The following is a 25380-nucleotide window of genomic DNA, read 5'->3' on the forward strand; positions in this document are numbered from 1 at the left end:
CCTCCCACCCCTTCCTCCTATCCCCCTCTCCCCCTTCCTCTTCTCCCCCTGTCCCCCTCCCCTCCCCCACGAAGCATTTCTGAAATGTTTTAAAATTTGCACTCTGTTCCAATGTGCACATGGACCCATTGGCAACAGTTGGCAGCATCATGTAACAGTTCTTGAGGGCTTCACCTGCACGGCATTCGTGCGTCTCCTCAAGACGAGCACCAGCGTCAGAAAGCAGGACCCCACGGCCACGCCACTGGATGCCATGACAAAGGCAGCCGAATATCTTCGGCCCGACTTTTCCACAAGCCAACCTAATGTGCAAGGTGTTAAGAAGACTTGATCAACATTGAAACATGGACGATCGATTTATTATTTCGCTTGAATACTTCGCTCTCGCTGTATTGTTAAAACAATTTTTTTTTTTTTTTTTTACTTTTCAGTCAACTTGTGTTCGGTGGATGGCCTAAACTCTACATATATGCACACTTTCCTCTAAGTTCTCTCGCCTGGGTTCAAATCCTGACCCAGCTATAAACTCTCATCCTGGTGTTTCACAGGCAGGGTGATCATCAATGTGTGTGCCATCACACAAATGGATGTTTAACAGGAATTTCCATCTGCCAGCATTTCTTGGTGGACTTTAAAGATCACGTGGTGTGCTTTGCGATGTCATGAAAGACTTCCCCCAGGGCAACCCCACAAGAAAGTGGAAATAATTGTCTGAAGAAGAAAATTGTTAAATTTGCAGTTAACATTTCATGATTATGTCATCCTGAAAATTGTAGGAATACGATTCAGCTGTGCCCTACTTTTTACACAGCACGGGTGCTGATAAAGCACGTTGATAGCAAGGGCTATCCTGCAGGGTTTGCCATTGCCTTTCCAGCATTGCTCAGGGGAGGAATTTGTAATTTGTTCAGTGTGTCCGTAAAAATTTGCCTCGTCTTTGTTATATTGTCACCAAAGCATCTTTACCATTCATGAATCATCAATGCTGGCAGATGGGGTCCTACGGCTTAACGTCCATCCAAGGGACTCTACCGACACATTGGTGCATTGCTCTATGTACAAAACACATTGCTTTATGGATGAAATTATACCTGGGTCCAGATTTGAACCCATGCTCGACAGCTTAGAGGTAAGTGTGCAAACCCTGAAGGTATTGTGCTTGTCCTGTAAGAATATGCTTGACGCACTACCACATGAATGCAATAAAGCAATGACAGGAAGCAAAGCCAACATAGAGCAAATCATATCTTTATCTCTTTTAACTTCCAGAACCTATTAAAAAAATAATTCTGGCCCAATAAAACGAAAACCTCTTTGGATACTATTTATGGGTTCATCGACATCCACTGAAAATTCACTGGACAGCTTCCAAATTGTCAACATGCTCTCCAGAGGATTGCATGCTTGGCAATGCAGCACCTCTTCACTCTGTACTATAATGACGATTTGACAGATTTGTTTTTTTTTTTTTTTTTTTTTTTAACATCAGTGGAGATTGAGCATAGGACCAGGCAGCAAGTCTCCACTCGATTGAATGAAATTTCTTTGTGCCAGGATATGTTCAAGCTACACATGTGTCGGGGTAATGCATTCTCAAGTCAGCATAACTACATTTACAGCAAACATTAGGCACAGCTCAAAGCATTCTGTGCAAATGCATCACAATTTGGCATTGGGCTCCGTTCACAGCGGCAGCGGGAACATTTATCAATTCTGTACAATTGACTTGGCGTCAGAGGACAACAAGCCATCAGCAAGCGAACAGATCACTCCAAATGTGTTGCATAGTAATAAAACAAAAGGTTTTAAAAACGATTAGCAAGAGATAAAATAATTCCAAGACAACTTTACCTGCTAATGGTGGTCCAAAGAGTCCAGCCAGGCTTTGCAAGCAGGTGTAGAAGCCTGTGGCAGCAACCATCCGAGAAGGACCAGCTATGTCCTCTTCCCCAATCAGTGCTAAGTGCGTGCCAGCAATGGCACCAAAGCATAAACCAAAAAAGACTGCACACACAGCCAAGCCCCAAAAGCTGGGAGCAAATGGAAGCAAAATCAGCACGCAAGCTAAGCACCAAGCCCAGGTGAGCTGCAGTGGGAGTCGTGGGGCCAAACGACGACTGTAGATGACGCCGGCACCAAGTCGCCCCACAACCTCAGTGACTGCAGCCACAGAGAGGAGCAGTGCACCATGTGCTTCAAGAAGCCCTTGTGACATTGCCAATGGTAAAATAAATAGTTGAGGTACAAAGAAACCAAAAGTGGCAAACAGCCCATATAAGGTATAGCAAACAAAGGGTGCCTCAGAAAACAAAGAAAGGTCCAGCATAGAGACGCCTGGTCTTGTGGAGACTGGGTTTTTGGAAACATCCGAATCCAAGACTTTGCATGGCGCTGTGAATGAGGTTACAAGCCTCGTCGAACTTTCTGCAACGGCGCTTTCATCATCACTGCAGTGCACGGTCACCACCATGTTGACATTCAAGACATCATCGGATCTTTGTGCAACACTGGCATCAGCATTGACATCGAGAACAGCACAAGTGGAAGACGAGTCAGGTATTACAGTAGCAACAAACGACGTCTCAGGCAAAATAGCTGTTCCAACATCTATGACGGCACTAGTGTCTACAAAGGGGCAGGCTAACTCATTGGCTTTGGGACTCCCGGCAACGTCTTCCTGCGAACATTTGTTGAGCTCAGGAACGTAACAAAGCTTTGCTTGTGGTCGTGCGAGTGGACGTAACAGGGCACCACACACAGCGATGTTCAGCTGTGCAGCACCAACAATGAGGAATGTGCTTCGCCAACCCACCACCTCCTTCAATGCCTGCAATCCTGTATGGACCAAAAGCCGTGAATCCATTCGGGTTCGATGAAAACAGTCCCAAAAACAACCCCATCAGGTTATATATATTTTTTTAAAATACAAGTCAGGAGTGTGTGGGTCATGAAACAGGTCGTCAGCCAGAGTTTAAGGTTACATGTAAAAATGGTTAGCACATGTCCACAAGCTAAATCCTATTGGTTGTAAGGTCGTGGAATGTCATCATCAAACTGGTTGGCTTCTCTCGTATGCAGCATAATTGGCTGTGCCGCTGATACAGTACCTTCTGTAGGTTAGGGAAGGAATTTGTTCAGGGTACCGGCGATAGTTCACAGACTCTTTGTAAAACACCGTGAGATCTTCAATGTCCACCAACTAATGCCGGTAGATGGGATGCTAAGTTTCACGTCCATCTGAAGGACGGCACACACATTGAATGACTGAATCACCCTGCCTGTGAAACAATTGGATGACAGTTTATAGCGAGGCCGAGATTCAAAAAACTGGTGGTGAAAGTACAATTGGTGGTCGTGAAGAAACTTGGTCCATTCCCAGTTTTTGTTCCACTTTGGATCGAGTAATATTTGAAAGGAATAACAATAAGAAGCGTACCAGGCGCGAGGGCGAATATGGAGAAGCACTCCCCGGTGGAGGCTATGGAGATGATTTGGGGGCCACGCTCATTGAAATAAGCTGCGAGTAGCGTCAGAGAGGGCAGAAACGTGAGGCAATAGCCGAACCCTGGAAAAGAAGGGCACAGAAAAATGGTGAAGTTGAACACCATCTGCACATCCTACAGGTTTTGATTCATTCATTGTAGGGGGAAATTAGCTTGCAAGAGGTGCGGGGGAGGAGGGAAAATTAACAATTCTCAAATAAACAACTTGGCCTCATTAACCGCTAACCAAATCCCTGCATTCTCAACATTTACGGTTGTTCAATTATCTGGGATAAGTGAAAATTATGTTTGGACCAGTCAAAAGTGCGTACCAGTTGTCCGGTGGACAAGTCACTTTTTTCTGCTGAGCACATATTTATGACAAAAGTTATTAGATGAGCCAATTAGCAGCTTCGAAAGTGAGATATCACCAGAGAGAAACCGTTAATAACTTCGATTGTACTTGAACACAGAGCAAAAGTAGCCATCTTGAGCAAGTTTCAGATATCACAAATATTGAGCCTCGACATGTGTGAACAGAGCAAGATTTGTGACAGGATGATGGACAAATTTTAAAAATCGTTTGAGCTGCTCATTATCAGCTTAACTATACTGGTATCAGCCTTTCGTGAGAGGGGTGGGTTCTACTGTTAAGCGTATCGACTCAAACAACAGACGTGATGACTTGCTTGTGTATATATTAGGCCGGTCCAAATCTGAAAACCTATTGTGCCAAACGAGCTTTGCACCTACAATGGACAAAGGGACAGATGTTAATTCGTTAGTTATGTAATTAGGTCCTCCTGTCGACGTTTTGGGACACTGGGCAGCACATTATATCCATTGAATCCAGTTCCAAACCAGCTCTTTCGCTCCGCTCCAGGTGGTTTCCCTCATTTAATTCTTCTTTGAAGTTAGTCCTCCAAGTACACCTGGTGTTGGCTTAATGGTTAGGGTGGCAGGCTTTGGATCCTAGGGTCCTGAGTTCAAATCCCGCTCAGCTGTTGAATTAATACCAGGTGGGGTTGACTCTGCCTGTCATCCTTCCGTGGTCGGCAAAATGAGTGCCAGCTTACTGGTATACTGTGTCGGAGTGGCGACCCGTCCAGGAATGTGCCCAATAGCCAAGGGGACTGCTTAAGCAGCACCAACCATCGCTCTGCACAGAGTATGGTCCCAATCTCCTCCTCCTCCTCCAAGTGGACAAAAACCGAAGTTATTCCTCCAAGTGGACAGAGATGACATGGTATAAAATTCATGATTACATGGATAACATCAGAGATGACATGGATCACCATTTGGTGATCCAACAGATGCAGATAGTCAGAACTAATTTGAGCTCTTAGACCTCTTGCAACAACACAGGCAATAATCGATCTCTGTTCATTCAACCCATCCACAATCATGATCTTTTCCATCCCCATAAACCCTCCCCAAGCCCATCTCTCTCCCATTTCCAGATTTTCCTTCTATTTCTGTGATTGACAGGTTGGTCATTCTTCCCCACATCCCTTATTTCTTCAAGTCTTCCTCCATTTTGTCCCGCAACCTTGCTGTTGGTATGTTCCCACACCCCCTCTCCCTGCTGTTCTTTTTGTTCCATTACATCCTGGTCCATTCTGTGTTCCAACTCCTCCACAAACCTCAATTCTGCATACAAAAACAAAAAATAAACCAATGTCACCCGCAGGGTGACCCGTATCTTGCCAAAAGGTGACCACGTGTGACTTCTTTAAGGTCACACTGAGGTGAACAGAGCTGCTATCCACCAGGAGCGACTCCTTGAGGAATATCTGCCTACAAGAGATTCCGATGAGAATCGCTCTACAGAGTAACCATGAAAAATATGCTTTTGCCTCATAACGTCACCAAATGACGTCATAATGTCTCAAGCTTGACATATCTAGAAAGCACTCATCGAGGTGTTCAATTTGAGGTACGACACGATATGGTTCATAAAACTTGAAAATTTGACCTTGGGGTCAAATATGTTTGACCTTAGGCGCTAACCATGAAGGTCAAGGCCAATCACCACCAAAAATTTATCAGATGAGCGCCAGACCATGAACTATATTCCCATGAAGTTTGAAGACGATCCAATCAAAATTACTCAAAAAATAAGGGTTTCGTCGACTCCCCTGATTTGCGACAAAGTGACCTTGACCTTTGACCTTCAAAATTTTGTGCACCGAAAGGGACCTCTATAGGCCTCTGATATGCGAAGTTACAAAAATTTCCGATGATAACTGTGCCCTGCAGAATTTTTATACGTGATTACAGACAAACAAACGAACAAAAAAAATAAAATAAAATAAAATAAAAAAACACACAAGCTGACTAACATATCTTGCAAAAACTTCGTTTTGGCAACATAAAAAAATCTCGACTTGTCCGGATCCTCACCAAAATCGAATCAATTAGTCCTTGGTCGACACCCAACCCGTCCACAATGTTTTGTCTCAATCCGTCCATAACTTTTTAAGATGTCGTGCTATATACTGTTTTCGGCCCCATCTCTCATTGGTGAAGAATCACTTTGAAAATTCTCACATCCGGATGTGGATCTTCACCAAAATCAGATGAATTCGTTCTTGTCACACACCCAACCTGTCCACCAAATTTAATCTGCATCTGTGCATAACTTTTTGAGATATCCTGCTCACAGACAGACAGAGATAGTGGGGCAGATAACAGCAATTTTTGAGAGGAATCGTGCAAATGATGATACAAGCATCAAATTTGGCACATTTGTTCTCCAGGGGATTCTAATCAAATCTGCCTGATTGGCCATTTGAAAATACAAATCTTGAAAAATTTGAAGAAAAAAAAAATAAAAAAATAAAAAAAAACTTCAAAAAAGTCAAGATCACGAATCAATGTTGAATGCTGGCTGAGATTGGTGAATGTTTCAGAAACATCATCAAAGACGTTCCAAGTCTGCCATGCAGTTTTCTTCCCTTTACCGCGGAAAGCAGACACGACGTCACATCCATTGAACTCATGGAAGTATGGGATCCCTCGAGCTTTCTCAAGCCCTATTGCAGAAACTACCTCGTGGACTGGAATCCATCACACCTTGGCTCCTTGTCCAAAGGCAATCCACATGTTCTCAAGACATAGTTCCTGTAAGGATGGCAGTACAGATATTGAAATGACTAGTACGTCCGTGTCATTAGCCTTAATGATAATGGACTTGCTACAATCCGTCGTTGCATCCCTGGCGTGTACAAATATTCGAGTGTCAGCTTCTTCATGACAACATGGAGACACAGCATCCAGTGACTTCCTTGTGTTGCTAATGTCATCTTCTCCTTTTGTGACAATGACTGTGCTTGTCGTCTGTGCTTCACACATCTTTTCCGCAAGGAAATGAAATAGCTCAGTCTTGTTGCTGTCATCTCGAAGAAAGCTTCTCCAGTTACTTGGGGTCTTACTGGTTCCTGTCACTCTTCTTCTGATTCCTTGCCCCATTTTCGACCTTGCCTCGGACTTCAGACTTGACTTCTTGTACACATCAAACACTACGTCCACCCTCTCGTACCTGGCACCATAGGATTCCACCTTTGGGATGAAGTCTTCTTTAGTATAGTCATCAAATATCTTTGAAGTGCGTGGAGGTAGGGCATTGATAAGTGCTGAGCCATCAATGATGACTGCATCTCCCCTTGGTTCTCTGTCTGGGATGTTCACTTGCGCTTCAAGAATTTCAGCCAGCTGTGACTTCAATTTTTTTTGAAGTTTTATTTATTTATTTATTTTCAAAATTTGGATTTTCAAATGGCCAATCGGGCAGATTTGATCAAAAAGCCCTGCAGAACAGAAATGCCAAATTTGATGCTTGTATCATAATTTGCACGATTTTTCTACTATCTTTGTTGCATCCCTGACTCCTACATAATTTGCATGATTCTACACTAAGAAGGGTAAAAACATTACAGACAGTATTTTGGCAAAAATTAACCAAGGTTGTCAAAAGATCAGTCAGTCAGGCACCAGTTTGGAATGCCATACTATTTGTTCACCTGGTGCTGAACATTACGTACACCGGTTCATCCCAGGACATGGTGGGCATGCGATTCTCATCGGATGCCAACTTGCATGTAATCTGCTCCCGCGATGCAAAATGATCCGTAGGCCCAACGCATGGTCATAAACACCACTTAAATTACGTGCAGAACTCGTTGTTTATCAGGATATCCACCATGAGTTTGCAAAGTCGAGCATTGCTCAAGGGTTAATCACAATAGGGACAAGCACAAATCCACGTGCTTTCCAATCTGATTTGAATACGGCCATTGCCACATCACCGGCACATAGTTCCTGTGCATGGCGGAAAGAACACCAAGATTTTAATTTTTCTTTTGAAGTCGACTTCACCCACTGACTGACACCCAAGCCTCCTGAATCAGAGTTAAAATGCCATCTACAACTCATCGCCAATCAGAACAGGCCTGTGAGAGGGAGGCATGAGCAGCGAGACCTAAAAACAGTTGGCATGACGGACTTGACGTCATCTTATCTTACAACAGTTACAGTCTCCCCCATTTCATACCACAACATCAAAACCTCCACTCTGACCTCATTGGACCTTTCATTGTGGACTGAACCCCCTCTCAAAGCTAATTCAATATTTTCATTAACATGTATGTTTCTTTTTCCCATCCAAGTTAACATCAAGGTAATCTAGCGAGGTTTCTTTTTTAACATTCGGACTCCAAACATGACTAGCTATTCGATGAATGAGATAAACGGTTCATAAATCCGGTAAAATTTTATTTTTATACCATACTCTTCACGAAGAAGCTACAATGTCCTTGAAGAGTTCAGTGTTTTTTGAGCTTGGCCATGGTACACCCCGAGAACAAGGTGCGGTGTGCAGGGGTACCGGTGAGAAGTCCTGACGTCAGGTAGAAATGCAGCAGGGATTGTGAGAAGGCAGAGAGGCTGGTACCAAGGAACACGAGAATGCCGCCGAGCATCACAATAGGCCGTGTGCCAAACCTCGTACTCAATATGGCTGCCAGAGGACCTGCAGATAGATGGTATTTGTAAGGAGATTTGGAAATACCAATCATCAAAGTAATAATACGAGTTCCCTTTCAAGGAACTTCAACGCTGGAGGTGGCCATGAGGCGCATCAAGCCTGTGCATCGGTTGCCTGTTCATACTCTAGCATTTTAAAAGCCGCGTGTCAAGCAAGGAAGCAGTACGTTCCATTTTTTTTTAAAGTTTTTGGTCCGATTTAGAAGCTCTAACCTTCCGACTTAGAAGGTTCAAACTGCCAACCTGGAGTGAAAGCTCGAACCAAAACGGTTTTTTGTTTTGATGAGGACAAACGCATCAGTATCATGCATGGTACACCACATGGCCAAAAGTATGTGGACACCTGTTCGTACAACATCTCATTCCAAAATCATGGGCATTAATATGGAGTTGGTCCCCCCCTTTGCTGCTGTAACAGCCTCCACTATTCTGGGAAGGTTTTCCACAAGATATTGGAAATTTGCTGCGGGGATTTGCTTCCATTCAGCCACAAGAGCATTAGTGAGGTTGGGCACTGATGTTGGGCAATTAGGTCTGGTTCATAGTCGGCGTTCCAATTCATCCTAAAGGGGTTTGATGGCGTTGAGGTCAGGGCTCTGTGCAGGCCAGTCAAGTTCTTCCACACCGATCTCGACAAACCATTTCTGTATGGACCTCGCTTTGTGCACGCTGTATGGCATTGTCATGCTGAAACAGGAAAGGGCTTTCCCCAAACTGTTGCTTCAAAGTTTGAAGCACAGAATTGGTTTGTGGGCGCCAGCAGTGACCCCTATTTTCGGTGTGTCTGTGTGTCTGTCTGTCTGTCTGTCTGTCTGTCTGTCTGTCTGTCTGTCTGTCTGTCTGTGACACTCTCCAGAGCATAGCTCCATGACGTTTGATGCGATCTTGATGAAACTTGAACACAAGCTAGATATCATGGTTTAGTTGTGTCGTTTTGTATGAGGGGCGTCCCATGCCCCTTGTGGGCGGAGCCACGCCCACTTGAACTTTTTATTTATTTTTTTCTCAAAATTTCATTTCCTAAAAGCTGTGCGTAATGTCCATAAGTACAACATATAAAAAATCCGATTTCATTTGGTAATTTTGATGGAAGAGATAGGTTTTTATGGTAGGGCTTCCTCAAAAGCTTCCACTAACTCAATTGTACCTATCGTGGCATTGTTCAATAATGGCCGTGAACCATCGTCGCCTCCCGGCTAGTCATCTAAAATGTCATTGTATGCTGTAGCGTTAAGATTTCCCTTCACTGGAACTAAGGGGCCTAGCTCGAACCATGAAAAAACAGCCCCAGACCATTATTCCTCCTTCACCAAACTTTACAGTTGGCACTATGCATTCGGGCATCTGGCGTTCTCCTGGCATACGCCAAACCCAGATGGTGAAGCATGATTCATCACTCCGGAGAACGCGTTTCCACTGCTCCAGAGTCCAATGGTGGTGAGCTTTACACCACTTCAGCCAACAGTTGGCATTGCACATGGTAATCTTAGGCTTGTGTGCGGCTGCTCGGCCGTGGAAACCTATTTCATGAAGCTCTCGACGAACAGTGCTTGTGCTGACGTTGCTTCCAGAGTCAGTTTGGAACTCGGTTGTGAGTGTTACAATCGACGACAGACAATTTTTTTCCGTGCTACGTGCTTCAGCACTCGGCGGTCCCGTTCTGTGAGCTTGTGTGGTCCACCACTTCACGGCTGAGCTGTTGTTGCACCTACACTTTCCACTTCACAATAAAAGCACTTACAATTGACCGGGGCAGCTCTAGCAGGGCAGAAATTTGACGAACTGACTTGTTGTAAAGGTGGCATCCGATGTCGGTGCCACGTTGAAACTCGCTGAGCTCTTCAGTACGGCCCATTATACTGCCAATGTTTGTCGATGGAGATTGCATGGCTGGGTGCTTGATTTTATACACCTGTCAGCAATGGGCGTGGCTGAAATAGCCAAATCCACAAATTAGAAAGGGGTGTCTGCATACTTTTGGCCATGTAGTGTATGTCGGAGTGGCGACAGATGCAGGATTGTCACCATTTAAAGTGTCACCGACACATGCAGGATGACATTTAAAGTCACCACATATGAGAAAAAGAGAGTTTGCATGAGAAGATAGAAGTTGGTCCATGTTTTCGGATAGCGAGGTGTAAATGGAGTCATCACTGTTTGGTGGACGGTACAGTACACATATAAACATGAGTTGGGAGTGGAGGGGAAGCCGTAACCAGAGGTATTCCTGGAGGTGTGGGGGAGTGAGGGCAGTGCACGGAGAGTGAGGAAGAGTCATTGATGGAGAGCAACTACTCCACCAGTACGAGGCTCAGGTCTGTTATACTGGAGGATGGAGTAACCAAGGAGAGATACTAGGGAATTAGAGACGTCTTGAAGGAGGAAAGCTTCTGTTAAGCAGATTCTGTCTGGTTTGTCAGTGGCAACCTGTATGTAAAGATCTGTCAGGTTTGAGCAAAGGCCCCGGATATTTGAGGTCCACACTGTTAATGAAGAAGGAGGCGAGGAGGCTTTTGGTGCAGGGGAGGGTAGGGTAGGAGGGGAGAGTTGTTGAAAGAGTGTGGGGGATTGCAGAAGAGCTCGTGGAGAGGGCAGGATGAGGAAGAAAGGCCTGGTGGTGATGGGATGAGGCACAGTGGGGAGTAATATGAGAGAGGGCAGGTGAAGATTAGAGGAGGTGGAGTGATGAGATGGAAGAGAGGTGGAGTGGGAAAGATGCAGCTTTGTGGATGTGAAGGGGGAGGCAACTTTGAGTGTGAGAGAAGAGCAGAAATGAGGGCAGGCCAGGTCAGAGAGCCCTCTTTTATCATTCCCCAGTGAGGTTGTGCTTGAGAGTGGAACAGGCAGGTTGATAGGTTTTTCCCCGTGCCCTCATTGGTGTACACACCATTTCCCTGGCGCGAGCTCTGCCCAGGCGAGGATTTTACTCATCACTTACAAGGTGAGGGCATGAGGAGATAACAGTGTACTTTCACACAACTTAAAAAATTATTATATATAATTGACAAATGAACACAGTGTATGGCATTTGAACCAAAAATTCCACATCATAAATGATGTGCTTAGATGGGAATATCAACAAGACCACCCTCTTCCTCCCCAAGAAAAAAAAATAAGAGAAACCCTTCGTCATATCAGCTCGTACTCACCGAGGAGGTTCATAGTGCACGTGGTGATGGATGGCACCCAAGCAAGTACATCAGGTGAGCAATCAAATTGGAGCAGCAGTTCGGGGAAAAGAACCCCCTGGGCCTTCAGGACGCCAAATGTGAGGGCTTCCACAATGAAAAATGACAATGCAATGACGTAGCCCCATCTCCATTGTTCATCATCCTGTCGCACATCTTGTGAGTAAAGAAACAGTTGGTGTTGTCAGACTGAAATAAAGTACATTGTTCGTGTATCAACAATCCTGTAATTTAGAATGCACAAAGTTTAAGTGGCATTATTTTTAAAAAGATGAAAGCACCACCAACTCGAATGGAGCTGCCCAGCAGGCAATGGTGTCCATCCATTCAACGAAAGGGACAGGGATTCAGGACAGGAATGGTGTCTAACAGCTCGGTGTCTTTAAAAACAAAACAGACATGGAATGAAAACCGAGCAAAACGATACCAGTTATAAGGGTAGTTTCAAAGTTGGCGGTTAATTCCAAAGCAGTGGAGGTGAGTGTTCACCTTAGAATTTGAAAGAGTCACCAAGTGTGTGATTCTGGAAGAACATGTGACATCCCAGGGGAATTGGGGAGTGGAGAAAGGTTGTGACAAGAGGGTGGGACCAGAAGGCATATTTAACATTTGTGAACCACTATTTAGCTCAAATGCCTGATGTTGGCTTCATGGTTAGGGTGGCAGGCTTGGGATCCTAGGGCCCCGAGATCAAATCCTGTTCGGCCATTGAATTAATATCAGGTGGGGTTGACTCCGCCTGTCATCCTTCCGAGGTCAGCAAAATGAGCATTAGTTGGTCATTAGAATAGAATATAAGAGCATTAGAATATTGCTCGTCTGCCAGCATTAGTTGGTGGACGTTAGATTCTCCAGTGTCCTTCATGAAGTGTCGGTGAGCTGAACAAATTCCGAATTCCTGCCCCAACTTCCTGTGTTGGAGTGGTGACTGGTCCAGGATTGTAACCCTAGCCAACGAAACGGCTTCGACAGAACCAATGCTCTGCAGAGAACACGGTTCATGACATACAAGGTTGTACCAATGTGGCTTAAAATTTGTGAACCACTCATGAAATACTGTTCTTTTGCAGTATATATAGTATAAAATACTATTTCTTCGCAGTATCTGCAGTATATATATATAAAAAAATACTGTTCCATAGCAGTATATATAGTACAAAATACTGTTCCTTAGCAGTATATATATAGTATAAAATACTGTTCCTTAGCAGTATATATAGTACAAAATACTGTTCCTTAGCAGTATATATATAGTATAAAATACTGTTCCTTAGCAGTATATATAGTATAAAATACTGTTCCTTAGCAGTATATATAGTATAAAATACTGGTCCTTAGCAGTATATATAGTATAAAATACTGGTCCTTAGCAGTATATATAGTATAAAATACTGTTCCTTAGCAGTATATATAGTACAAAATACTGGTCCTTAGCAGTATATATAGTACAAAATACTGGTCCTTAGCAGTATATATAGTACAAAATACTGGTCCTTAGCAGTATAAAAATAAAAAAAATGACCGTTTTTACAGCCATTTTTCCCTGCTGTGCAGGGGTTAGGCTTTTGTTCCTTAGCAGTATATATAGTATAAAATACTGTTCCTTAGCAGCATATATAGTATAAAATACTGGTCTTTAGCAGTATATATAGTACAAAATACTGGTCCTTAGCAGCATATATAGTATAAAATACTGTTCCTTAGCAGTATATATATAGTACAAAATACTGGTCATTAGCAGCATATATAGTATAAAATACTGGTCCTTAGCAGTATATTGCACTTTGACAATGCAAGCATCAAATAATTAGCATGAAATGCAAGTGTTGTGGAGTTGTGATCATTCATGTCGATTACAAGGGTAGTTTAAAATTTATGCAACCAGGGAAATGTTTACAGTGATGTACGTTTAAAACAAACTTTTGGGACTTTGGGGATCGAGTGCCTTTTGGTGATTCGAAGACCTGCAGTCAAGGCTCTGAGCCGACATTTCAACCACTGAATGAATGATCTTCATCCGACGAAAGTTTACAAAGACGTTTACACATGTAACTTCACCATAACTTATTGAAATACAAGCAAAAGTACCTGGGACAGTTTAAGTTAATCCATCAATTTAAATTAGTTCATGGACTTTCAAAAGGTTAACAGTGTTGCACTCTTGGTTTCACTCAGAGCCAAAGCTCTGAGCTACTTCTGAGAGGGATGGGGTGGGGAACACGTGGTATACAAGATGGATATTACAGGGACTTTCAGGAAGGAAAGCAGGGAATTTGAAGGAGGTGGGTTTGGGGTGGATTAACGGGGGTAGAAAAGATCGAGGACTTGGATGGGGGATGATAAGAGGTGATGGTGAACAGCCGTTTTGAAGGCCTGGAGGGAAGAATGGGAATGAATAGAATGAGGGAGTTTATTCCAAAGACAGGGAAAAAGAGGAATGAAAGAGTGAAGGTGAGCAGCGATTCGTGATTTGGTAGTTTTACCAGAAGGGGGTTGTTGGCGGATCTTGAGCGCCCTGTGGAAATATGGTGGGGACAAATCGCAGACAGAGCAGGGGGGGGCGAGACCAGAGAGGAGACGGTAGAAGACGGAAAGACCACCGACCTGCCTGAGGTGAGAGAGTGAGAGGCCCAAAGACTCATCACGGGAGATACCAATGATCGGAAATGCCTTGGTTTCCACAACGTGAATCCGAGAAAGGTGAGAGGCAGGTGCACCAGCCCAGAGGGGAGAGAAATACTCCATCAGGCTGTGGACGAAAGCTTTGTAAGTGGTCAGGAGCTCAGGTGGACCGAGGAAGGACTTTGCACAATCGAGGATTCCCAGTTGGCGACTGGTTTTGGAGGTGAGGTTGGAAATGTGGTTTTCCCAGGAAAGATCATGGTAGATAGTGAGACCCAGAAGCTTGAAAGAAAGGACTTCTTCCATTGGATTGTTGAGAAAGTGGATGGGGGGGGGGGGGTTCCAAATGGTCCTTTTGGAGAGACATAGTAACATCGGAGAGACATAACAGCTAATCACATGTCGGAGAGACAGTGGGAGTGTGAGATTTGTCCGGATTGAAAGACAAGTTCCACTTGTTGGACCAGTTTGTGATTTTACCCAGATATGCAGTGAGCGAAGAAGCTGCTGAATGCCGATCTGAGGGATAACAGATGGTACGGCAGAGGGTGGAGTCATCAGCAAAGCGATAAAGAGGATTTTACAGAGAGTCGGAAAGATCATTGATGAAAAACAGAAAAAGAACAGCGTCCAGAACGCTACCTTGAGGAACTCCAGCTTGGACTTCAGCCTCCAGAGACTGCATTTCATTTGTTTTACATCGTATAAGTTAAGGCGACCACTTGTTCTTCTCAACAACGTCGTTTCGACACGATGGTGACACTAAAACTTGATTTCGACGTCACAAAATTTTCCCCCAATCATTCACATTGTTAAACACAAGCATGAAGCGAACACAAAAATTTACAATTCCCATGTTTTATCACATCGCTAATCACATATATCAAGTCTCAACATTAACGTTCGTCTGTACTCTGTCGTTTCCCTTTTCATAATGTAACTAAACGCTAAACTGATATATTAACATATTTCAGAATGTTATCAACTAGCCTGTGACACGTTATCCGACATTGTTATTAAAAACAGTTTATATAGGAATTAAAACACACGTGTCAACTGCGTGTGTACAAGTCAAATTAAACATGAAATATTAATGTTTAAAGCGTGATTAAAGGACAAATCACTTTGCATTTCAGCTAAAGAGTATACATCTTTTAAAGTGCTTTATAATCAACAAAAGTAACATTTTGGGTAATATGATGGATGTCACAAGTTTGTACAGAGTGGCCACAAGGATTCATCCTCGTCACACAGCCAACCCGTCCACCAAGCTTTCTCTGAATACGTCCATAACATCTTGAGACATTCTGCTTACGGACAGACAGAGGTGAAGACACAACCTCCGTACACCTTCGGTGGTGGAGGTAATAAATTACTAAACAGACAACAATTAAATTAGACGGATGGCACAAATTGCGACGAAGTGCGACAGACACGACACGCGACTCATAATCTAATCTCAACTTAGCAAACACCGAAAGAAAAACATAGTCACAAGCCTGACAACAAAGGAAGTGTATTGACGGATGGGATTTGAAAATCAATAAATAAAGTTGATGTATCTCTGCCCCTGCTTACGAGCTGGTTATGGAGGAAACAAGTTGGCGCGCGCACACACACACACACACACACACACACACACACACACACACACACACACACACACACACACACACACACACACACACACACACACACACACACACACACACACACACACACACACACACACACGCATCATTAGCTGAGTTGAGCAGTAATGGAACCGGTTCGTGCTCCATGGTAAACAGTTCTCTCTCGTTATCCCCTCCTCGACCCACCTCCCATCCTCTTGCTTGCTTGTTACTTCTTTGCCTTCACACTCAGGGACATCCCTTATTTTTCCGCTGCACCAACAGACATCCTTTTTATAGCGCAACCCACGTGTCGTAGCTTCGCACGAACCGCGTGTCATGTGAAAGTCCTTGCCAATTCCATGCCAGCAGAACTTGAGGCTCCAGATGACTGACAGGTGGCCTCAAACGTCAAAGCCTGGCCCTGCAAGGTAAAGCCAACAGCATGAAAACAAACCGTGCCCCGATTGCTTCACACTTGCACATACCTGCCACTCCATCTATCCCCTGTATGTCATAGTACTATTTGAGGCTTTCAACACACAAGTGAACTTACCTGCAACTGAACAAATAATTATTACCAGAGGAATACAGTCCTAAACATGTCAAATCATCCCACTCCACAAAAGTGCCAATGGAAACCAAACAAATAAAAACATCCAAATTTACATTGTGCACGATATCATGAGGCTATCTACATGCCACAGTGTACCGAACAGGCAAACATGGCAGAATGTTGTCCTGCCTGTGGAAATGTCCACTTCCCTTAACAACACCGACAGTTCATGTTCCTATTCTTGTCTGTCTGTCTGTCTGTCTGTCTCGCTCTCTCTCTACAAACTTGTCTTTTTAATCCATATCTTTTTCCAATTCCATCATGTTTATCAAGGAAATAGAATGAACGTGGCAAACTTCGGTTTGTCACTTTCTCAGCTCATTCTTATTCCTGCACCACCTTGCGTTGCCACAACAGGTAAAGAACAGCTGGAGGCTCAGTGCAGTCTCACGGTGCACGATGAAGCACCAATATACCAAACTGTAGGTCTCAAATGCAGGACGACCAATGATCGATCATTGATCAAAACAATGGACAGTCGTCAAAACAATTTGTCCAATGGGAATGAACAGACACACCATGTTCCGAGAATACTTGCGGCTGTACAAATAGGCCATGCACCTACCTACCGACTACCTACCGGGGTATCCTGTGCCAAAGTTACCCAACTACTGACTATTCAGTGTCAAAGTTACCTACCCACCGACGACCTGATGTCAAAGTTAGTGAGCTACAAGTTACGCACTGTCAAAGTTACTGAGCTACCGACTATCCACTGTCGAAGTTACCTACCCACCAACTATCCATTGTCAAAGTTACCAAACCACTGACTATCCAGTGTCAATGTTACCCAACAACCGACTATCCAGCCTCAATGTTACCTACCCACCGACTATGCATTGTCAAAGTTACCAAACCAACGACTATCCAGTGTCAAAGTTACCCAACTACTGACGATCCAGTGTCAAAAGTTACCCAACTTCCGACTATCTAGTGTCAAAGTTATCCAACTACCGACTATCCGGCCTCAAAGTTACCCAACTACCGACTATCCAGTGTCAAAGTTACCCAACTACCGACTATCCGGCCTCAAAGTTACCCAACTATCGACTATCCAGCGTCAAAGTTACCCAACGACCGACTATCCAGCGTCAAAGTTACCCAACGACCGACTATCCAGCGTCAAAGTTACCCAACGACCGACTATCCAGCGTCAAAGTTACCCAACGACCGACTATCCAGCGTCAAAGTTACCCAACTAACGATTATCCGGTGTCAAAGTTACCCAACTACTGACTATCTGGTGTCAAAGTTACCCAACTACTGACTATCTGGTGTCAAAGTTACCCAACTACTGACTATCCGGTGTCAAAGTTACCCAACTACCGACTATCCGTCCTCAAAGTTACCCAACTACCGACTATCCAGTGTCAAAGTTACCCAACTACCGACTATCCAGCCTCAAAGTTACCCAACTACCGACTATCCAGTGTCAAAGTTACCCAACTGCCGACTATCCAGCCGCAAAGTTACCCAACTACCGACTATCCAGTGTCAAAATTACCCAACTACCGACTATCCAGTGTCAAAATTACCCGACTACCGACTATCCAGTGTCAAAGTTACCCAACTACCGACTACCCGGCCTCAAAGTTACCCAACTACCGTCTATCCAGTGTCAAAGTTACCCAACTACCGACTATCCAGTGTCAAAAGTTACCGAACTACCAACTATGTACTGCCAAACTTAGTAAGCTACAAGTTACCCATTGTTAAAGTTACCCAACTACCAACCACTCACTGTCGAGGTTACCCAACGACCGATTACTCACCGTCGAGGTTACCCAACTACCGACTATCCAGTGTTAAAGTTACCCAACTACCAACCACTCACCGTCGAGGTTACCCAACGACCGACTACTCACCGTCGAGGTTACCCAACTACCGACTATCCAGTGTTAAAGTTACCCAACTACCAACCACTCACCGTCGAGGTTACCCAACTACCGACTATCCAGTGTTAAAGTTACCCAACTACCAACCACTCACCGTCGAGGTTACCCAACGACCGACTACTCACCGTCGAGGTTACCCAACTACCGACTATCCAGTGTTAAAGTTACCCAACGACTCACCGTCGAGGTTACCCAACTACCGACTATCCAGTGTTAAAGTTACCCAACTACTCACCGTCGAGGTTACCCAACTACCGACTACTCACTGTGGAGGTTACCCAACTACCGACTACTCACCATCGAGGTTACCCACAGGTCTTCTCACCGGACCTTCCTGAGCTCCAACTCGCATGACGTTCCGTCTCCAAGAGCTCCGATATATATCATGGGGAAGATAAGGAAGTCGTGTGTAGCATGACGCCATCTATGTGAGGGGCTCAGCCAACCAGGAACATGACTGCCGATGATTGATGGGTACACACGGTACACACGGTACACACGGTACACACCTTGCACCATTTTACAAAGACAGTAACAACAATCCCCGAACCGGCAAACCACGTTTGAGATGCGGATTCAAAGAGCTGGTTCAAGGTGTGCAAGGGCAGGTAAGTTACCTGGAAACAATGAATTCCATGTAAACACCTTGTTATGGGAATTATCTTCTTGATCACTTCATTTTTAACGGTAACCTTCTTCCCCTCGTCCGACGGACCCCTTAAGCCGGCTTTCCCGTCTGCTGGCATTGGTTGGTGGACGTCGCAGAAGTAGCGGTGGAAGTAGTTGTTCCGTTCGGAAGCTAAATGCGATGACTCCGAACAAACGACACGTTTAACGAAAGGAGAGGAAGCTGGAGGTGAGAGGAAGCTGGAGGTGAGAGGAAGCTGGAGGTGAGAGGAAGCTGGAGGTGAGAGGAGCCCACAGTGAATGAACACGTGCGATGCGCAAAACGCCGTCACACGCGTCACACGCGTCACACGCACAGCCGTCACACGCTCGGGTCATCCTGGCGGCCCGTGACGTCACGGACGCCGTGCGTTGGACGGCGGCATCAAACTTCTTTTGTGCAGCGCGTCATGGCGTCATGGCGTCATGGCGTCATGGCGTCATGGCGTCATCCTGATGCCGGGTCAAGGCAATGTATGACGTCATCGCCGGGCGCCGAGTGTGCTCAGTGTTAACTCCGATTTCTTGTTGGGTGGTCGCTAGAGTACCCTTATATAGAGCAAGAGCCCGGGGGTACTTGGTTAGCTGGAAATGTAACCAATTTTATTGCCCACCACAGTGTCTCATGTCCATCCCTGGGTACAGAACTGAACAACTGGCATGCCCCCAGTGGTGGGTGTGGCCAGGGGGCATTACTAACTTACCCCAAAGTTGATCTGGATCAGCTTTGTGTGGTAACCCATAAAATATCACTTATATCGCCCAAATGTCATCATTAGTACATAACTTGGCTAATACCAGTCATTTTCTATGGTGGGGTACCCCCTCCAGTCATCAATATGTGACACTTCAAAGTTGATCCAGATCAGCTCATGAGGTAACCTCTTGGAATCTATTAGAAAATGTTCAGTAGGACCCCATGTGTTATGAATGCCCATTGCCAGTGGTTTCCATTGGTGGGTTACCCCTGACAGTTGCCCCTCCCTGGATTGACCTAGATCGGCTCATCTATCTATAATTCCAGCAGTGTGTGTGTGTGTGTGTGTGTGTGTGTGTGTGTGTGTGTGTGTGTGTGTGTGTGTGTGTGTGTGTGTGTGTGTGTGTGTGTGTGTGTCTGCCTGCCTGTCTGTCTGTTCATCTGTCTGTCTGCGACCGCAGTTTCTCAACGACCGCCAGTCCGATCTGATTGAAACTTGCCAGGAATATTGCCGCGGACCCGCCAATGTGCCTTTTCAAGGTTTGATATTAATCGGACGAGCGGTTCCCAAGTTACGGCCATTTTATTGCTTTTTTTCAGTGTTGAAAAGGTGTATATATGGCAGCTGAAGTGTCGTTCCACCTTATCATGCCATTTTTTTTATCAGAACAATGATAACAGCATATTAATAATAATAATAATAATAATAATAATAATAGCACAATAATTGGCAGTAATAAAAAGAACTAGCGATACCCGTGCACATGCACGGGATAGCAGTACAACATAGCTGGTAGCAGACGACAGACCGTACACGGGGAATGACAAAAATAAGCATTGTGCAAAATGCAAGTGGTTCTATGGAACGCCAAGACTTCCCAAACATTGTCGGCATGTCCGCTAAGTGCCACAGCAATTTCATAGGGATCGTGTGACGACGAGCCAAGTTTTTAGTGTGCAAGCTTGGTATTATAATAGAGATTACGTGATACAATGACCAATGTCTGTCAACCAATAAATTGTCTGTCAACCAGACAGGACACGGTGCTATGACATCACGAATGATGTCACAATGCTTCCTCTTTTTTTTTCTTTGATATGATGTCACAATTGACTCTGGGACCTGAATATGTGCCTTTTCAAGGTTTGATATCGTTCTTCATCCGTTTCACCTGTTTTTTCCTGTCGTGCCTGAGTAAGTTTTTGGAAGTGTTAAGGAATTCACCTCTACGCAACATGCTTCCCAACGAAATACATCTCATTTTGGTAGTATGCTTTGCAAACAATTTTTTTTTTTAACTATTTTAAAATAAAACAATTCGAACATGGAATACCTAATGACACTGTACTTTCAGGTCTCCTACAAATCCTACCCTGTCGCCTCAACGTGGCGTAGGAGTGGCAATGGTCAATGGCAGCGAATGTCACGGCAAACAAAGACAGGGAGGAAAACTTGATTTTAATTTGCATTTTAAATAACTCTGTCAACCTGTAACTAAATAATGTGTGGGAGTATCATGTGTACATGTGAACATTCCGTACGGGCACGCACCACTTCCGGATAGTGATGACACTGTATTCTAATAATTTCTCGATTTCTTTTGCGCATTTATAGATAAACACAATGCCCCAATCCAGTCGTCATTTACGAGAACAAAGGAACGGCCTGTTAGGTTGTTTTAAAAAAAAATTTCTTTTTTTGCACATACAGCCACGCACGTACAGGCACACAAGAGCGAAGGAACGGCCTGTGTGGTTGTTGTTTCTGGCATACGGTTTAAAAGTTGTTTTTTTACGGGCCCGCCCCTCGTAAGGTAACCTCTTGGAATCCATTACAAAATGTTAAGTAGGACCCCATGTATCATGAATGCTCATTGCCAGTGGTTTCCTCAGTTGACTCTCCCCTGGATTGACATAGATCTGCTCGATGAAATAATCTCTTGGAATATAACAAAATTAGGCGACCTTATTTACCAGACACTAGGTATCGAAAGGCAGGAGAATATATTTTCTTTGGGGTCTTTCAGGACCATGGACTTCAGACCCATCTGCCAGTGGACACTCTATTAAAAAAAAAAAAGAGGTGAAAGTCAGCATTTTTCATTACGAGATAAATTTATGGGAGATATTTCCACAAGCAAACTTCAAACATCAAACAATTTAAAGTCTTAAACAACCGTAAATACAAAAATGTAGGATAAGAAAATAATCTAATGATCGAGTAAGTATAAGAGTACTGGTACAAATATGTAGCTTAAAATTATAGTTTCTGGATTATCATAGTGATTACCCAATGCTATCAAATTTCAGAGCTTTCTACAGTAGGTGTCCGTTCTGGCAATTTGGTCACGTTGGCAACACCCAGAATTCCATGTGACACTGATTCCAGATGTTAATTGTTCATTACTGGAATTCTTTTTTATACTGGGGTTGATACCTTTAAAACCAAGATAAGTAATTTTGAATATGCTTTTCAGTCCTGAACACTTGTTAACCGTCTGAATTCGGAGCCACGGACAACATAATAGTTACATCGATCTGTTCTACCCAGTACCGTATTACGTAAATTAAAAATTCAAGCCAAGATGATCCTCTTAAACTGGGTCGATCTTGCATGCCAACATACAAAAACCATTTTTAGAGTTATTAGTTGTAATCATATGAAATATCAAGATTTCATCTTGGAAAGAAAGCGTCCACTTTTCGATATTAAGAGCGAAGGTGAAGGGCGAAATCACCCGCACATGTCAATTTCTTCACTGTCAGAATCAGAGTCTCCACTCCATGCATCGACTTCACTATCGCTATCACTTTGTTCTTCATCACAGTCCTATTGATCTATTCCATCGCCAGCTGATGTCATGTTATCCCCTTCCACTGAATCTGTGAATAAACAGTCTGGAAGTTCTGACCCTTCAAACCAGATTGGCTGTAGTATACCCTCGTTGTCTTTTGACCAACCATAATTACATGGTGTCAATCCAGTCGTCGGCACAGCCGTTGTAGCGTTCGTCCACAGCATAGAGGTGTATTGGGATCTACGGATTTTCATCTCCAGAGTCCTTCGACAAGGTGGCGGCAATGCACATTCCAGCTTCTTCACATTGCCAAGGGGGTTTTTCCTGAAAATTGAATGAAACATTCGTTATGACACGATTGACTAGGCGACCTGAAACCTACATAACTAAAAATATTTTAAATACATGTACTTCATAAGTTTTACTTTACCTTATCAACTTTTCCAGTCATTTCAATAAGTTTCTTGTGTCTTGCCTCATCCACGTCTCGAGTCTTGGTTTGGGCATACATACGGCAGACGAACTCTGAAGCCACGTCAACATCAACATCATCGAATTGCTCCCATCCATACTGGTGAATAGATTGATGAACTGCAACGATTCATCTTTCTCAAGGATTTGGAGTGGCTTGACTTTTCCTTTCCTGAAAGATACCGAAACCTCAGAATGAAGTAAACCCAAGAAAGATTAATGGTAATTTCTTCATAATTTGGACCATTATATGGCATTACATTTCGGGATGTGTCTCTTACAACCAAAAATTTAATGGATTGCTGTATGTATTTCAATGCTATTTCATCACCGACCGTTTCATAGAACATTGGAATTGAAATGGCGCATGGAGTCCGTACCCACCCGTAAAAGGCTGATGTGGAGTCACGTCCTGTGAACGCATGGTATCCTGGAAGAGCTCGGGGCAGTCCAGGTCTGGATTCTTCCAATACAGCAGCAATGTTGGAGACGTCGATGTATCTGCGACTATTTCCCATGCCACAGTCCATGATAATGTTCATCCTCGCCCGGATCTCTGGACGTTTCCTTCCAAGCAAACCGATGAGGATGATCAACACATCTGTATCTGTTGCCCTAATGATGACGTCCCTTTCTGTGATATTGGCTGCATGGAAAGCTATCAACGTGTCTGCTTCTTCATGGTCACCTTGATATTCTGTTGGCTTAGTGACAGTGATGTGGTTGCTTTCATCTGGCATGTAGCGTTGACATTGTCCGCCGAAGGAGACCACTAACGTTTTGCCACGAAGTATGTACCAATAGTGATCATTTTCCCACTGTCGCAGTAGGAACTTCCCCAACTCATGCTTGAAAATGCCGTTTTCATAAAGTTTCGCTCCACTTTGCCTGATTTTCTGCTCTGGCCCAGCAATGACATAGATGGAATTGACAGCACCACGGAGCTTCCTTTCGCTGTCCTTTATGGAATATTCCACATATTTGTCCAAGCAGACGTGAACTTCAGTTCCCCCGTGTGAACACAATACTGAGAGCATGGTGCGAGCAATCGAGCTAAATGATGTCCCAATATGCGTCTGCGCAAGAACAGAGTGAAGTAAGAGCCCTCCATCATACACCTGGACGTACCTGTGTGGTAAGGCTTGATCAGAGTTTCGAAATGCTACTATGCCCTTCATGCTCGAGCCAGCATCCTTGTTAACCGTCTGTTCAAGGCAGAGATCAACTTCAGAACGGCTGTAGTCTTTCTTAGTTCTTCGGATGGAGAAGGCTCCATTTTCAAGGATGTTGATGACCTTGAGGTTCGCAGTCTTCAATTTATGGAGGAAGAGTGTCCCCACCTTGCGTAGTTTGGTCTATTCAAAGCAAAGAAAACGTCCAAGAACTTGGGAAGTACGTTTATGTAGCCTCGTACATCATTGGTTTTGACACATCTTTGAAGTTCTCTGTGGAGACGATTGATGAAGTTAATGTAGATGCCCCAGAACTGTGCCATTGACCCGTGACGGCCATCAACGACCTCCTGGAAGTAGGTTTCATGCTGTTCAAGATGCTGTACGATAGCTGGATCTTCCAGATGCGCATCAAGACTTGGATCAGCGGGGACAGCGTGCATGGCTTGATGGTACATCTCCAATTCCTCTTCAGGGATGGTGAGTTGAAACCGCTCATACAGTTTCATTTCCAAGTCAGTTGCCAGAAGGTCATGAATGTGTGTGCATCTGTTATAAAACTTCCCCTTTATGAATCCATTCACGGATCCTTCTTCCAGAACTCCATGTCATTACACATGTTCAAGTGGCTAGGCCATATATGAAAATAATCATGACACCTTGCAATATGTGTGATGCATGCCACATGTACATCATGCACTACATGCTATAGGTAGGCCAGGCCTTGCCTAGCCAAGATTTTCTAGGCCTATATTCACCACTTCTCTGACAGAAACAGACATATTCATAACTTAGCAGTAAGCCCACATTATTGCTTTGTTCCTTTTCCTTTACGCACCTTTTTATCTAAAGACAATCTCTAAAACAAAACTGTTGACTTGGCAGACATGTGACAATGACAGTGCAATAAAAACAATGACAGTGCTGATCAATGCGCTGCTGCCACCTTTGTTACACTAACATAACTAAACAACACATGGGTCATTCTTGGGTCTGATTGGTGGGATGCAGGGAAGAAGAAAAAAATGGAAGAAATAAGAGGATATACTTGGCCTTTCATATCACTACGTGATATCACCTTGATTTTATAGGGCCGATAATGCCATTGGCGCTGACC

At 44.1% G+C, this 25380-nt stretch overlaps 2 protein-coding genes across 10 annotated transcripts in view; both read right to left on the reverse strand.

Annotated features, from left to right (window-relative positions):
* Positions 1-48: 48 nt before the first annotated feature.
* LOC147021129 (monocarboxylate transporter 7-like) overlaps positions 49-25380 on the reverse strand; it is a 36737-nt gene continuing 11405 nt past the window's right edge. For 2 of the 9 annotated variants that reach the window (XM_085890918.1, XM_085890917.1), the window contains exons 3-7: positions 11675-11869; positions 8368-8511; positions 3437-3565; positions 1852-2835; positions 49-302 (exon numbers count right to left, since the gene is read on the reverse strand). In XM_085890918.1, coding sequence (XP_085747044.1) covers positions 148-302; positions 1852-2835; positions 3437-3565; positions 8368-8511; positions 11675-11869 — 1607 coding nt within the window. In that variant the 3' untranslated portion in view covers positions 49-147. Of the gene's footprint in view, positions 303-1851; positions 2836-3436; positions 3566-8367; positions 8512-11674; positions 11903-16155; positions 16373-18756; positions 19055-19076; positions 19481-25380 lie in introns of those variants that run through there. The other 7 variants (XM_085890925.1, XM_085890919.1, XM_085890921.1 and 4 more) reach the window with 7 other exon arrangements.
* Positions 20269-24772, reverse strand: LOC147021130 (uncharacterized). Its single transcript, XM_085893509.1, has 4 exons — positions 24488-24772; positions 23476-24446; positions 23051-23263; positions 20269-22944 (listed from the first exon to the last, which is right to left on the reverse strand). Exons 1-3 carry the CDS (start codon positions 24770-24772, stop codon positions 23068-23070), a joined length of 1452 nt encoding a protein of 483 aa, XP_085749635.1. The 3' UTR covers positions 20269-22944; positions 23051-23067.

Source organism: Eptatretus burgeri, chromosome 8 (genome assembly GCF_056783735.1).
Source record: "Eptatretus burgeri isolate ZD-2024b chromosome 8, Ebu_testis_v1, whole genome shotgun sequence".
Lineage (NCBI taxonomy): Eukaryota > Metazoa > Chordata > Myxini > Myxiniformes > Myxinidae > Eptatretus > Eptatretus burgeri.

Coding starts and splice junctions, on each gene's coding strand:
- LOC147021130 (XM_085893509.1), bottom strand. CDS start 24,772: ATGAAACTGTATGAGCGGTTTCAACTCACCATCCCTGAAGAGGAATTG. Junction 24,447..24,487: donor ATGTACGAGGCTACATAAAC/GTACTTCCCAAG, acceptor TGCTTTGAATAG/ACCAAACTACGCAAGGTGGG. Junction 23,264..23,475: donor TCCACATCAGCCTTTTACGG/GTGGGTACGGAC, acceptor GGTATCTTTCAG/GAAAGGAAAAGTCAAGCCAC.